At 41.8% G+C, this 13726-nt stretch overlaps 2 protein-coding genes across 2 annotated transcripts in view; one reads left to right on the top strand and one right to left on the bottom strand.

Annotated features, from left to right (window-relative positions):
* znf513b (zinc finger protein 513b) overlaps window positions 1–13726 on the bottom strand; it is a 179990-nt gene that overhangs the window by 126108 nt on the left and 40156 nt on the right. The gene's annotated exons all lie outside the window — the stretch shown is intronic.
* On the top strand, window positions 5015–13706 carry LOC146990598 (high affinity cGMP-specific 3',5'-cyclic phosphodiesterase 9A-like). The gene is made up of 14 exons (XM_085803112.1): window positions 5015–5261; window positions 6196–6345; window positions 6953–6992; window positions 7082–7184; window positions 7305–7447; window positions 8149–8208; window positions 8298–8475; window positions 9064–9186; window positions 9289–9381; window positions 10349–10416; window positions 10488–10590; window positions 10673–10777; window positions 12921–13067; window positions 13592–13706. Exons 1-14 carry the CDS (start codon window positions 5174–5176, stop codon window positions 13682–13684), a joined length of 1494 nt encoding a protein of 497 aa, XP_085659238.1. The 5' UTR covers window positions 5015–5173; the 3' UTR covers window positions 13685–13706.

Genomic DNA, 13726 nt, shown 5'->3' with positions numbered 1-13726 from the left:
TACAAATAAATCTATCCTAAGACACAAGTGAGATCACACCTTGTATCCGAAATAAACACGTTTTTAAAATGCCTTTTTTTAATTGAGAAAACGCATGTTAAAAGCACATTCCATTTAGAATGTCCATATAAACTACAATGTTTTCAGCTCCTGGATGTTATCTACAGCTTATTTGTGACATGATTTCAATATTTCAGGATTGTTTCTCAATTTGAATGATGAACAGGGATCTAATGTTTTTCAATCTGTAGTGCGGACTGACATAGGAAGCCTAAAGTCCAGTCAAGACATTCCATTATTGAAATAAGAAACAAAGATGCTGTAACATCATGAGATTGATAAGATGAGCATTAACAAGCATTCGCAAAAGTAAAAATCTACCAAAATAATGAAGCTTACCAGTTTCTTAGCATTACTCTAAGAGAGGATCTTAGCCAGCTATACTGCGCTGGTGAAATAAGTCAGTCCTAATCATATGCTGCATGTGAGAGCTGCGAACCTAAACTTCCCTATCTGTACCGGTACATAAAAGCTGAACATTGCTTATTAAGGGCGCTCTACGCTAAAATCTGTTAGTTTACTTTAGGAGCACAATGTAAAATGTATTCAGTATCAGGTTATATAAGCCTTCAATTATGTAGAGGGTCCAATGTGACCCATTTTTACATTTGAGAACAGTAAAAACATTTTTCCTTTGACTTTAAGTTGACTCTTAATATGACCCAGAATGGGTCAAACACATGTCATACATGTAAATTCAACTTTTTTAAATCAACATGCACAAGCAGTAACTAGTTCTAGGTAGGCCTATATTTTGACCAACACAATATTTGGCTAATTGGTCTTTCCTGACACTACTGTGATATGAATTACATCTTATTATTTAACTACTTGTAGGCTATATTTGTTGCACTCCGTCTGATGTTCAACAAATCAGTATCAGCTAGTTTTATTAATGTTTTTACATTAATAAAACCCAATATCCTGTCACACAAGCAGCTGCATGTTGTCTCAGAAGCTGTAGATCTCATCCAGGAGCTGAAGGCATCAGGGGATCTGCATGAGTTTATATGGACATTCTAAATGGAATGTGCCTTTAGCATGCGTTTTCTCAATTAAAAAAAGGCATTTTAAAAACGTGTTTATTTCGGATACAAAGTGTGATTTCACTTGTGTCTTAGGATAGATTTATTTGTATGACCCTAAGGTACTTCCATGCCAAAGGGGACCTTTGCATCATGACTTGAAGTCAAAGGCCTATTTTTTGGGCTTAACCTCCCTACTATGAGAAAGTTATCATTAAACTAGCGGCTACGGCTAAAAATAGAAGGACTCACGGAAGCTAAACAGCAAAGCTTATCAGTCCAATTTTTTATCTTACTTTTGATTATTCATTTATTGATCTATTTTTGATTCTGATTTTTAATTTTTGATTGATTTATTTTATTTTTTACACGCTGGAAGGCCAAACGGGAGACAAAGGTCATGTTTTGCTTCCACTGACATTGTAAATACAAACTAGCACCTGTGCATATGTATGAATGTGGATGAGTCTGTATTGTTGAGTTTGTATTGATGTGCTGTTGTGGATGAGCTTGTATTATTATTATTATTGTTCTTGGTGGACTGCCGAACAGAATTGCCCTCTGGGATTAATAAAGTTGATCAAATCAAATCAAATCAAATCAGTCCTGCCCGTGTGTCACGTTATTTATAAGTTATATTCATTTAACAAGACAACACAGTCCGTGCTAAGTGGGCCGGTACGCGGTACCGTTACTTCTGGATTTTAACCACTTGAGAGTCGGAACCTATGGGCACCGAAGCATGTTGGTGATAGGACAAGACCCCAAACCGTGGCGTTTGCAGCGCTGTCAGTAAAATCCATTCTCAGAGTAGGGAGGGGGAAATATACCTGACTGGACACACACACACACACACACACACACACACACACACACACACACACACACACACACACACACACACACACACACACACACACACACACACACACACACACACACACACACACACACACACACACACACACACACACACACACACACACACACACACAATATAAAAAGATACAAAACTTTAAATTTCAAACACATGTATTGTTGACCATAACTTTAGTATGTACAGTTACAATCAGGTCATATACAAACCTATATATACACTAATGAGGTGAACCCCAGAAAAACAAACTAGCATTAATGAGAAATAAAGAAATGCTCTTACTGCTGTGCAGACAGTCAGTCAGCTCCTCCTGCTTCATCTTCAGTGTGATGTTCACAAACACCTCTGACTCTGCACCTGGGACAACACATACACAAAAAACATTTAGTCACACTCATCCTGAAGTGTTGCAGCTCAAACATTTCTAAATGTTTGAGCTGCAACACTTCAGCTATAAATCACACTTACATTGTGTTTTCTCCAGAAACATTGAGGTGGCTCACTCCTGGCTCCAGCTGCTGGTTTGGCGCCATCTGCTGGTCAAAGCATAGAATTACACCTGGTTAGTTTTAATCACAGAAAATCAGTTTACATTGAAAACATGAATAAAGTTGACAAACACTTTCTTATTCTAATTTGCACACTGACACTATGCAGATAAAAAACTAATATTAAAGATATATATATTAAAGGCTGGAGAAAAAAAATTGCAGCAAATATTGTGTTAAAAATAAAGAGTTTTACATAAAGTGGCTGTAGATTTTACTTTTTACTACAATGTAAAACAACAACAATAACACACAATCTAGTTCTGGTAGATAACTAGAGTGGCCACCCATTCTGTGGCCAGTGGCCACTCCAAAACAAAAAGCACAAAGCAACCAATAGCCTGTCTGCATCAACACACTAACATACATCTCCACATACTGTTAGAGCACAAAGTCTGGTCTGGTCCTCACCTCTCCTCCTTCACACTCAATAAAAACCACATCAGACAACACAGTTTGTAACTAAATAAAGCCACACGCGCTGTCTCCATATACTCCACAGGAAATTAAGTAAAGAAAACACAGAGAGAAGTGAGCTCTATGTATGAGAGTGAAAATGTACAAGACACGTATAAGCAAAGTGTAGCCTAAATAAGATACTCCTGAGACTGGATCACAGGAGGACAGCTAGATAGACATTTAATACACTGCTCAAAAAAATAAAGGGAACACTTAAACAACACATTGTAACTCCAAGTATATCACACCTGTGTGAAATCAACCTGGGATTATAATTTTGATTTACATTGATAATTCTTATGTTATTTTGTTCTCAACACACTCTACTATATATTGAATAACGATTTTAAACTGCAATATTTCATTAATTGAGATCTTAGATGTGTTGTTTAAGTGTTCCCTTTATTTTTTTTGAGCAGTGTATTACAGTACATGTAGAAATATATATGTAACCTTTCTGACATCAAAACACTGAGGCAACTTTATAAGACACAACAACAAAGTCTGGTCCTCACCTCTCCTCCTTCACACTCAATAAAAACCACATCAGACAACACAGTTTGTAACTCAATAAAGCCACACGCGCTGTCACCATATACTCCACAGGAAATTAAGTAAAGAAAACACAGAGAGAAGTGAGGTCTATGTATGACAGTGGAAAATACACAAGACACAAGATTATAAATATGATTTTATATAAATAAATATAAATATATAAATAACTTTGCTGCTTTACCGCGTCGCTCCACCGCGGAGTCTCCAATCCCCGCTTGCTCCACGACCTGCAGCCCAGCGCCGTGGTGTCAGGGTAACTTCTTGCGCATAACTCAACGACTTGCTATGGAGACGCACCTTGATTTATGCACTCGCGGCCTCGGCTGATGTTTTCTTTGCTCCAACTTGGTCCATTAAGTTGTGCCCAATAAACAAAATGTATTGAACAAAGAACTCAAAAAAACGCCGCCAGCCTGCGGTCAAAAACAATCTACTTCTGTGCGCCACACCTGGAATAATCAGTGCACACCTTCAATGTCCTCACATTACTCCCCACAGCGCCACTCAGGCGCTCTGCGAGAATGGCTCCACCACTACACCTGTAGACACACAGACAAGCTTTTAGTTGATTGGTTATCTTGGATATGCTATTTTAATGTTATGCTTTTATATTTTAAAAGGGATATTGGCAAATTGGCCTATTGTCTATAGTTTTAGGAGTAGGTTCGTTACCTTTAATTGTAGGTGCAAGCTATTTTTTAGAACGGCGGAGCAGAGACGTGAGTTGCTCAGAGCTACACTTTATGATTTTATCTGTGAAAAGCACTAGAAAAATAAAACTTACTTTCGAGATCCACAAGGTGGCTCCCACCCAGTCAATAAAACCTTGAAAAATAAAACCACTTAGTTAAAGTGAAGATGTGAAGCAGGATCTGATGTCCTTATTTTCTGTATGAAGCACCACTGATGATGATTTGTCTTCAACATAGATTTGAAAAAGGACAAATCTGCCAATCATACTGAATCAGGATTTCCAGAAATAGCTGCTTGAATCATCCAAATTATAACAGAGCTTAAACAAACCTTAAAGCAGAAGTAAGCGATCCGGTGGTTTTGGCTAACTTCCTGTCAGCAGATGGAGTTAGCAGTCCCCGCCCTCGTCCCTACATCACCACATTCACGCGCATCCCTTGGCTGCACACACAGAGAGGACCGCCCCTTTATGCCGTTCTCTCTCCTCATTGGATAAAGGTTGTAGGATACAAGGAAAGTTTTCTCCTCGGCTTACAGCAGAGCAGAGTGACTGACAGACCCGTGTTTCAGACCAAACACTCTATAGAAGTGATTGCTGTCAGAAGATACAACTATTTAAGACTTAACACAAAAATTCCGCTTACTTCTGCTTTAACAAATTATTCTTAAACGGTGACCGACTTCTGTGACCTCCCGACCCACCTGGATTTTCTTTTACTGCTGCACATTTCTGAGAGATTTCTACTTAAAGAAACGATGTACACTCTAAAATGTATGACCCTCGGTGTCCCTGAGCCTCTGCCCACTCGTCCTGGTCGGTACTTCAGCCTCGAGTGGATGAGTGGGAGGGTCCTCTGTCAGCCGCAGCTGTCTCCTTCCCACATGCAAGGCGCCCGTCGGTGTCGAGAGGTCTCATTTGGACTCGGGGAGCAGGTCCTGCTTCACCCGGCTGCAGGATGACGACCAAAATCATCCACTTCATGGTGAACGGGCGGCTGGAGCAGGCCGAGCTCGCAGCCGACTGCTCTGCTGCCGACGTCAGAGGTAAGAGAGGGAGAGCAGGTTGTTTATCATTTATTATCAATATGTAAAAAAGCTGAAACATGCAGTTCAACCTGAGCAGGGTGAAGTGTGGAGTGACGCGGCCTCTCTGTCAGGACCGGGGCTCCATGTGGCGCTGACAGGTCCATTCAGCTTCCAGCTCTTTGTCCTCTTCACACCGTCTGGAGTCTCTGACCTTCAAAGAGGAACTACGCAAGATTTTTACCTTAACTCTGCTCCATTTGTACCTTAAAGGAGACATATTCTGCCCCCTTTCCATAAATTAAAATAGTTCCCAGGTGTCTTATGGACATATCTGTGACATGCTTTGGTCAAAATCCCCCAAGGATCAAACATCACAGCTCTATTCATCCTCTCTAAACAGCTCTGTTCAGAACGGCTGGTTTCAGTGCCTGTCCCTTTAAATGCGAATGAGCCACTGCTTGCCCCGCCCCTTCTACTGGTCCCAGGTAGGGGTGGTATTATGCAAATTTGAATCCTAGTTACATCATTGTCAGAGAACTGAGGGAACAGCTCGTAAAACCACATGGATTTCAACCTCGTGAGCCTGAAAATTACAGATTTTTTTTTCGTCAATTCTCACATTCTGGAGGCTGGAAGGCAAAACAAAAGCCCAAATATGTGTTAAAGAGCCTTCAAAAAGTAATATTTCCATAATATGTCCCCTTTAATGAATCGTAACATGCCCTGTAACCCGTAATCTCTTGTTGATGACAGATAAGACTACACAAATATACACATGGTAGATGATAAATAACCTTATCCAGCGCTCCATGGATTGATTTCTCACCGGCTTCTTCGTTGTTGGAAACAAATGCACATGGAGGAGAGGAGGGTTAGAGACACAGAGGAGGACAGACCATCCTGCTGTGGAGTGAGTGTGAACCTCACCTGTGCTCATCTACCTGCCTGACAGATCTGTTTCGAGCGGCGGCGGAGGCCGGGCCGCACCACATCCTGAAGATGTACGACACTCAGGGCGGCGTGGTGAACATCTCGCCCCGGCTGCAGGCCAACAGCCAGGAGACCTACTACCGGCTGGAGGTGGTGGCGTCGGACCTGCAGAGTGAGCCTGATGTTTCCAGATGTTTATTTGTTCATTTGGATCCCCCATTAGCGCTCTGGTGGACAAGTTGTGACCTGCACATTCACCACGCTATGAGATAATAACACAACGTTACCAGACAGAGTTGTTTTAGAGGGAAATTCATGCAAAACCGCTGATGCACGTTGCCTTCAGGGACAGTTTTTCATCAAGCAGTCTCTGAATTTACCTCTAAAACAACTCTGTGTGGTAACGTTGTGTTATTATCTCATAGTGTGGTGAATGTGCAGGTCACAACTTGTCCACCAGAGCGTTGTGGAGTTGTTGGATTGTGTATTTGATGAGTTTGATGAGGGAAACCAAGAAAGCCATGAGCCTCCGTAGCGTAGCTCTGAGCAGCTCGCGGCTCTGCTCCGCCGTTCTAAAAACAGCTTGCACCGACAATTAAAGGTAACAAACCTACTGCTATGGTATGGCAATAGTCATAGCTATGACTATGGCAATGGGCCAATTTGCCAAAATGTTGAACTATCCCTTTAAAACACATCTAATGAATAAAGTTAGAAGACTCCTGTGATGTTTCCTGTGATCAGTTTCAGATGAGGCAGCTGATGTTTTGTTTCTGCAGGTGTGTCGCTGCCTCCTGAGCTGGACAGCATGGAGCACAGGTGAGTGCGTCCTGTCAGCGGTGTGACGCACTGAGGCGTTCAGGTTCACGTCGGACTCACCGCCGTCCACTTCCTGTCTCCACCTTCAGGCTGCGTCACCTGGAGAGCAAGGTCATGGAGGACATGAGGAAGACCCCGGACATCATCTGTGAACTCAAGAGCCACGTGGAGTCGTTCAAGAGGAAGCTGCAGGTCCGGAGAGGAACTGGGCACTTCCTGTGTCTCTGCTTCACAATAAAAGCCTCAGAGAGTTTTAGTAGAAAAAACAGTATTTACAAAAATAATAAATATGCTAACCTTCTCCTCCGTCAGAGCGTGGAGCACCTGAGCTGGATGGGTCTGTTCAAGGACGACGGCGACCAGCAGAACGCCAAGTTGTCACCCAAACCCAAGACGCCTCAGCTGAGCGTGCAGGAGGAGCAGCAGCAGGTCCGCAGGAAGTTCCTCAACATGAGGTGACCTCGCCGCCTTCAGCAAAAATGTTGAATCTATTGTTTCTTATTCTTCATGTTAAAGGGATATTTCAACATTTTTGCAAATCCTCCTATCACCATAATCCCTATAGTCATAGCAGTAGGTTCATTACCTTTAATTGTCGGTGCAAGCTATTTTTAGAACGGCGGGGCAGAGACGTGAGCTCTACTTTCGCCTTTTCCTCATCAAATTCATCAAACAACTCCAAAACGCTCTGGTGGACAAGTTGTGACCTGCACATTCACCACGCTATGAGATAATAACACAATGTTACCAGACAGAGTTGTTTTAGAGGGAAATTCATGCGAAAACCACTGATGCGCGTTGCCTTCAGGGACAGTTTTTCATCAAGCAGTCTCTGCATTTCCCCCCCAAAACAACTCTGTCTGGTAACGTTGTGTTATTATCTCATAGCGTGGTGAATGTGCAGGTCACAACTTGTCCACCAGAGCGTTTTGGAGTTGTTGGATTGTGTATTTGATTAGTTTGATGAGGGAAATGTGAAAGTACCGTGCACCTCCATTGCAGCTCGCGTCTTTGCCCTGCCGAAAAACAGCTTGTACTGACAATTAAAGGTAACGAACCTACTGCTAAAACTACAGGGATTATGGCATTCGGCGAATATGGCAAAAATGTTGAACTATCCCTTTAAGTTAGACCTGATTAAAGTTTTTTGGCGCAGCTCACTGCAGGTGACAGAGGAAGTGAGAGAGCTCCTGAAAACTCCTGTTTTTGACAACTGGTGAGAACAAACACAAATCAAACACACACACATACACACATACTCGTCCTGCCTCACCTGTGTGTGTGTTTGTGTGTGTGTGTGTGCAGGCAGTGGGAGGAGGCGGAGATGCTGGTGCTGCTGCAGGTGATGTTCACGGACCTGGACTTCCTGACGGCGTTCCACATCGAGCTGAAGGTGCTGCAGAACTTCCTGTTCGAGGTCTACCGCCACTACAACAACATCCCCTTCCACAACTTCCGCCACTGCTTCTGCGTCACACAGATGGTACGACAACCTCACACACAGACGGAAAACAGAGATACACAATGTCTATTTTTACTTTTGGTCCAATTTAAAGGGATAGTAGCATTTTTTTAAAGTGGGGTTGTATGATCTACAAATAGCCCCTAAGTACTTTAATTGCAGTAGAAGACTCTCTGCACTCCTCCCGTTAGCAACGCCAGCCCATAATAGCCCTGCCCAGAGATTTACAACATACAGTGTTGTGAACAGACCCAAAGAAACGGCCTATTTTCACGGCCTAAAAGAGGTTTTACCTGAAAAAAAAACACACAGTTCCATTGTTAGCTATAATTTTTCCAGCCCTTCAAAGTGCAGGAAAAACGCAGTTTTTATTTGGAGCTAACCAACTGCTGATCGCCGGGCGCTAACCCTGGGCGGAGGGATACGTGAGTTGGTTAGGTCCAAATAAAAACTGTGTTTTTCCTGCTACTATCCCTTTAACACTTTTATTATGTACAAAGAGTAAATTTAAACATAAAACACATAAAGTTGAGTTAAAAATAGGGTTAAATCAAAGAGAAGATGAGGAAGAAGCAGCTGTTGTGTTGTGGTTGTGTTGCTGTGCTGCAGATGTACGGCCTGATCTGGCTCACAGACCTCAGGAATAAATTAGGACGAATCGACCTGTTCATCATGTTGACCTCGGCGCTGTGCCACGACCTCGACCACCCCGGATACAACAACGTCTACCAGGTCCCGTCAGCGCCGCTTCAGTCTCCGTCTGATCTGTTCGTCCCATGAGAGAGAAATGATCCTTTAAAATCAATTTGTTTGTTTGTTTGTTTGTCTGCTCAGATCAACGCTCAGACCGACCTCGCTCTCCGCTACAACGACATCTCGCCCCTGGAAAACCACCACTGTGCCGTCGCCTTCGGCATCTTGTCTAAGGTAATTCCTCTACACATCTACCTTTATTCTGAAGGAGCTTTGATATAAACATCTACCTTTATTCTGAAGGAGCTTTGATATAAACATCTACCTTTACTCTGAAGGAGCTTTGATATAAACATCTACCTTTATTCTGAAGGAGCTTTGATATAAACATCTACTTTTATTCTGAAGGAGCTTTGATATAAACATCTACCTTTATTCTGAAGGAGCTTTGATATAAACATCAACTTTTATTCTGAAGGAGTTTTAATAAACATCTACCTTTATTCTGAAGGAGCTTTAATACAAACATCAACTTTTATTCTGAAGGAGTTTTAATAAACATCTACCTTTATTCTGAAGGAGCTTTAATACAAACATCTACCTTTATTCTGAAGGAGCTTTAATAAACATCTACCTTTATTCTGAAGGAGCTTTAATACAAACATCAACTTTTATTCTGAAGGAGCTTTAATAAACATCTACCTTTATTCTGAAGGAGCTTTAATATAAACATCAACTTTTATTCTGAAGGAGCTTTAATACAAACATCTACCTTTATTCTGAAGGAGCTTTGATATAAACATCTACCTTTATTCTGAAGGAGCTTTAATACAAACATCTACCTTTATTCTGAAGGAGCTTTGATATAGACATCTACCTTTATTCTGAAGGAGCTTTGATATAAACATCTACTTTTATTCTGAAGGAGCTATAATATAAACATCTACCTTTATTCTGAAGGAGCTTTAATATAGACATCTACCTTTATTCTGAAGGAGCTTTAATATAGACATCTACCTTTATTCTGAAGGAGCTTTAATATAGACATCTACCTTTATTCTGAAGGAGCTTTAATATAAACATCTACCTTTATTCTGAAGGAGCTTTAATACAAACATCTACCTTTATTCTGAAGGAGCTTTAAGATAGACATCTACCTTTATTCTGAAGGAGTTTTAATATAAGCGTTTTCTCTCTGCAGCCTGAGTGCAACATCCTGAAGAATCTGACCTGTGATCAGTACAAACACATCAGAGGAGGAATGATCAGGTGAGACTTAAATACATCTCTATGTATATATTAGAACACATACATGTGTATATGTACATGTGTGTTTCCAGATGTATCCTGGCCACCGACATGGCTCGACACAACGAAATCCTCAACAAGTTCAAAGTGATGCAGCCGGTGTTCGACTTCACCAACAAGGAGCACAAGGAAGTGGTAAGTTTGAGTTTCCAGCCGAGCTCTTACTTTGAAAGGATCCACCTCCTTCACCGGAGTCTTCCTCTCTCCCCGTCTGCAGCTGATGAAGATCATGGTGAAGGTGAGCGACATCTCCAACGAGGCGAGGCCGATGGAGGTGGCCGAGCCGTGGCTGGACTGTCTGTTGCAGGAGTTCTTCAACCAGGTGAGACACACCGACACACAGGAAGTGACTGGAAGACACAACACTCACACACATGGAGGTGCAACCAAATTTCAAAATAAAACGTCCTATGGGAGAACATCTGGATCAACCTATAGATTGATAAACTCAGCCACAGTTTTGATGATGAAATAAAAACATCAGGGGCCAGATTCACAAAAAAAATCTTCTTAAGTGTCTTTTTTTTCTTAACTTCAGTCTTAAAAAAGAGAAGAAGTCATATTCTCCAAAAAAGTATTTTCTCAACTTTCTGCTTAAAGGGATAGTTCAACATTTTGGCAAATTGGCCCATTGCCATAATCCCTATAGTCATAGCAGTAGGTTCGTTAGACAGAGTTGTTATAGAGGTAAATACAGAGACTGCTTGATGAAAAACTGTCACTGAAGGCAACGCGCATCAGCGGTTTTGCATGAATTTACCTCTAAACCAACTCTGTCTGGTAACGTTGTGTTATTATCTCATAGCGTGGTGAATGTGCAGGTCACAACTTGTCCACCAGAGCATTTTGGAGTTGTTGGATTGTGTATTTGATGAGGGAAACCAAGAAATCCCATGAGCCTCCATAGCGTAGCTCTGAGCAGCTCACGGCTCTGCTCCGCCGTTCTAAAAATAGCTTGCACCGACAAATAAAGGTAACGAACCTACTCCTAAAACTGTAGGGATTATGGCAATGGGCCAATTTGCCAATATGTTGAACTATCCCTTTAAGAAAAAACTTAAGAATGAATGGTATTCTTGAAATCAAAGTTCTCAAATTTGTTCTTAACTTTAAGACAACCTTGACCTGTCTTAAAATCCCTACGGTGAATAGGTAGCCTAAGCCTCTAATATCACTTTTTCAAACAAATTTTAGACAAGTTTAGACTAGTAGGTCATAGTAAGTAAATATATTTATTAATTAATCGCACAAAGAGACTGTTAACTATTAGTTAGCATGTTAGCACCGCTGACACAGCTTCAGCCACTTTGACCCACCCTCTTGTCTTATTTTCAGCTGTTATTCCCATATTATTAATTTTCCCCAAGAGAGAGTTTTTTCGTACATTAATTTCATTCACCATAACCTCAAGCGCCTGCCTTGAAAAGTTTCTGCATCTCTTTTTGTCCTTCTCCATGGTTAATCAGTGCCTAAACTATATGCTATAAGCTGCAGTGACATACTGTATTTTAAGAAGTTCTTAAGTAGGAAAGATAAAAAATTCGTAAGAACTTCTTAAGACTGTTCTTAAGAAAATATTGAGGAATTGAACTTCTTAATTTTCATCTGAAGACATTTCTTAAGATCTTTCTTAAGAACATATTGATGAATCCAGCCCCAGATATTTAACCCTCCTGTTGTCCTCCTGGGTCAAGGAAGGAAGGACAAAAGGAAGGAAGGAAGGAAGGAAGGAAGGAAGGAAGGAAGGAAGGAAGGAAGGATGGATGGATGAAGGGATAGATGAACGGAGGGAAGGAAGGACAAAGGGAAAGAAGAACGGAAGGAAGGATAAAGGGATAGAAGGAAGGAAGGAAGGAAGGAAGGAAGGAAAGAAGGATGGAGGGGAAGAAGGAAGGAAGGAAGGAAGGCAGGAAGGACGGAGAGAAAGAATAAAGGAAGGAAGGACAAAGGGAACGAGGGAGGAAAGAAGGAAGGAACAGATTGGGTCAAAAAAGAAGGGATGAAGGGAAGGAAAGAAGGGAGGGAGGCAAAAAAGATTGTGGAAAGAAAGAAGGGAAAAGGGTAGGAAAGGAAAGGAAAGAAAGATGGAGGGAGAGAACAGATTTGTTCAAAGAAGGAAGAAGGGAAAATGAAGGTAAGAAAGATGGAGGGCAGGGACAGGTCAACTGGATCAAAAGAGTAAGGAAGAAGAAGTAAGGACGAAGGGAGGGAAGGAAGGGGAAAAGGATTGTGGGAGAGAAGGAAGGGAAAAGGGAAGGGAAGAAAGATGGAGGGAGAGAGCAGATTCGTTCCAGGAAGGAAGGAAAGAAGGAAGGATGGAGGAAGGGAACAGATTGGGTCAATTTGACCCAGAAGGACGACAGGAGAGTTAACACATCAACAAAGCAGCTTTTTGACGCACACAGTCAGACATTATATTACAGGTGGACCCTGAACGCAGCGTTTGTCTCTGCTCTGGTCTCCAGAGCGACACGGAGAAGCAGAAGGGACTCCCCGTCACTCCGTTCATGGACCGGGACAAAGTGTCCAAGCCGTCGTCTCAGACCAGCTTCATCCGCTTCGTGCTGCTGCCGCTGTTCACCGAGCTCACCAAGCTCTTCCCCTGTCTGGAGGTGAGGTCCCTGAACGCAACACCAGAGAAGTCAGGTGTGCAGAGTAGACTCATCATCACAGACAACGCACACACAACACACAGGGTTCCTACACAAGTATGGAAAGTATGGAAAAGTATGGAATTTGATTTGATACATTTCCAGGTCTGGAAAAGTATGGAAAATGGAAATTATTGTATGGAAATATATGTATCTTAATACTTATCTGGGTTTGGTCTTATCTGCAGTTATCTGGGTTAATTATTTTTGTATGCACTATTGTACCTATAGCTAGTTACATAATGGCATACACATTCAGAATAATGAAAAAAAATGATTAATTGCATGACTTTTATTATATAATGCACAATTATTTACTCAAATATCACAAATTTTTTGAATTTTTTTTACCGAGAAGTCTGGAAATTATGGTCTAGAAAAAGTATGGAATTTGGTAATTTCAAATATGTAGGAACCCTGAACACAACACAACACGGGGATGACAGGTTGTGACTCGGGCTTGTTGTGTTGTTGTCATGGCGCAGCAGCACATCCTGGAGCCGGTGAGAAGAGCGCTCAAGTATTACTCTGAGCTGGAGACGGCCAATAAAGGAGAGGAGGGGGCCAAGACGCCATGAGGAGGAGGAGGAGGAGGAAGAGGAGGAGGAGGAGGAGGAGGA

This window comes from Trachurus japonicus, chromosome 2 (genome assembly GCF_045865225.1).
Source record: "Trachurus japonicus isolate A0001 chromosome 2, Traja_1.0".
Taxonomy (NCBI): domain Eukaryota; kingdom Metazoa; phylum Chordata; class Actinopteri; order Carangiformes; family Carangidae; genus Trachurus; species Trachurus japonicus.
The sequence above is the reverse complement of the archived record's forward strand: the minus strand, read 5'-3'. Positions and strand labels throughout refer to the sequence as shown.

Excerpts from the sequence above, each read along its gene's own strand:
- LOC146990598 (XM_085803112.1), top strand. The coding sequence starts at position 5,174 with ATGACGACCAAAATCATCCACTTCATGGTGAACGGGCGGCTGGAGCAG. Across the intron at positions 7,448-8,148 it reads AGGAAGTTCCTCAACATGAG|CTCACTGCAGGTGACAGAGG; the intron begins GTGACCTCGCCG and ends TTTTTGGCGCAG. Across the intron at positions 10,591-10,672 it reads ACAAGGAGCACAAGGAAGTG|CTGATGAAGATCATGGTGAA; the intron begins GTAAGTTTGAGT and ends CCCCGTCTGCAG.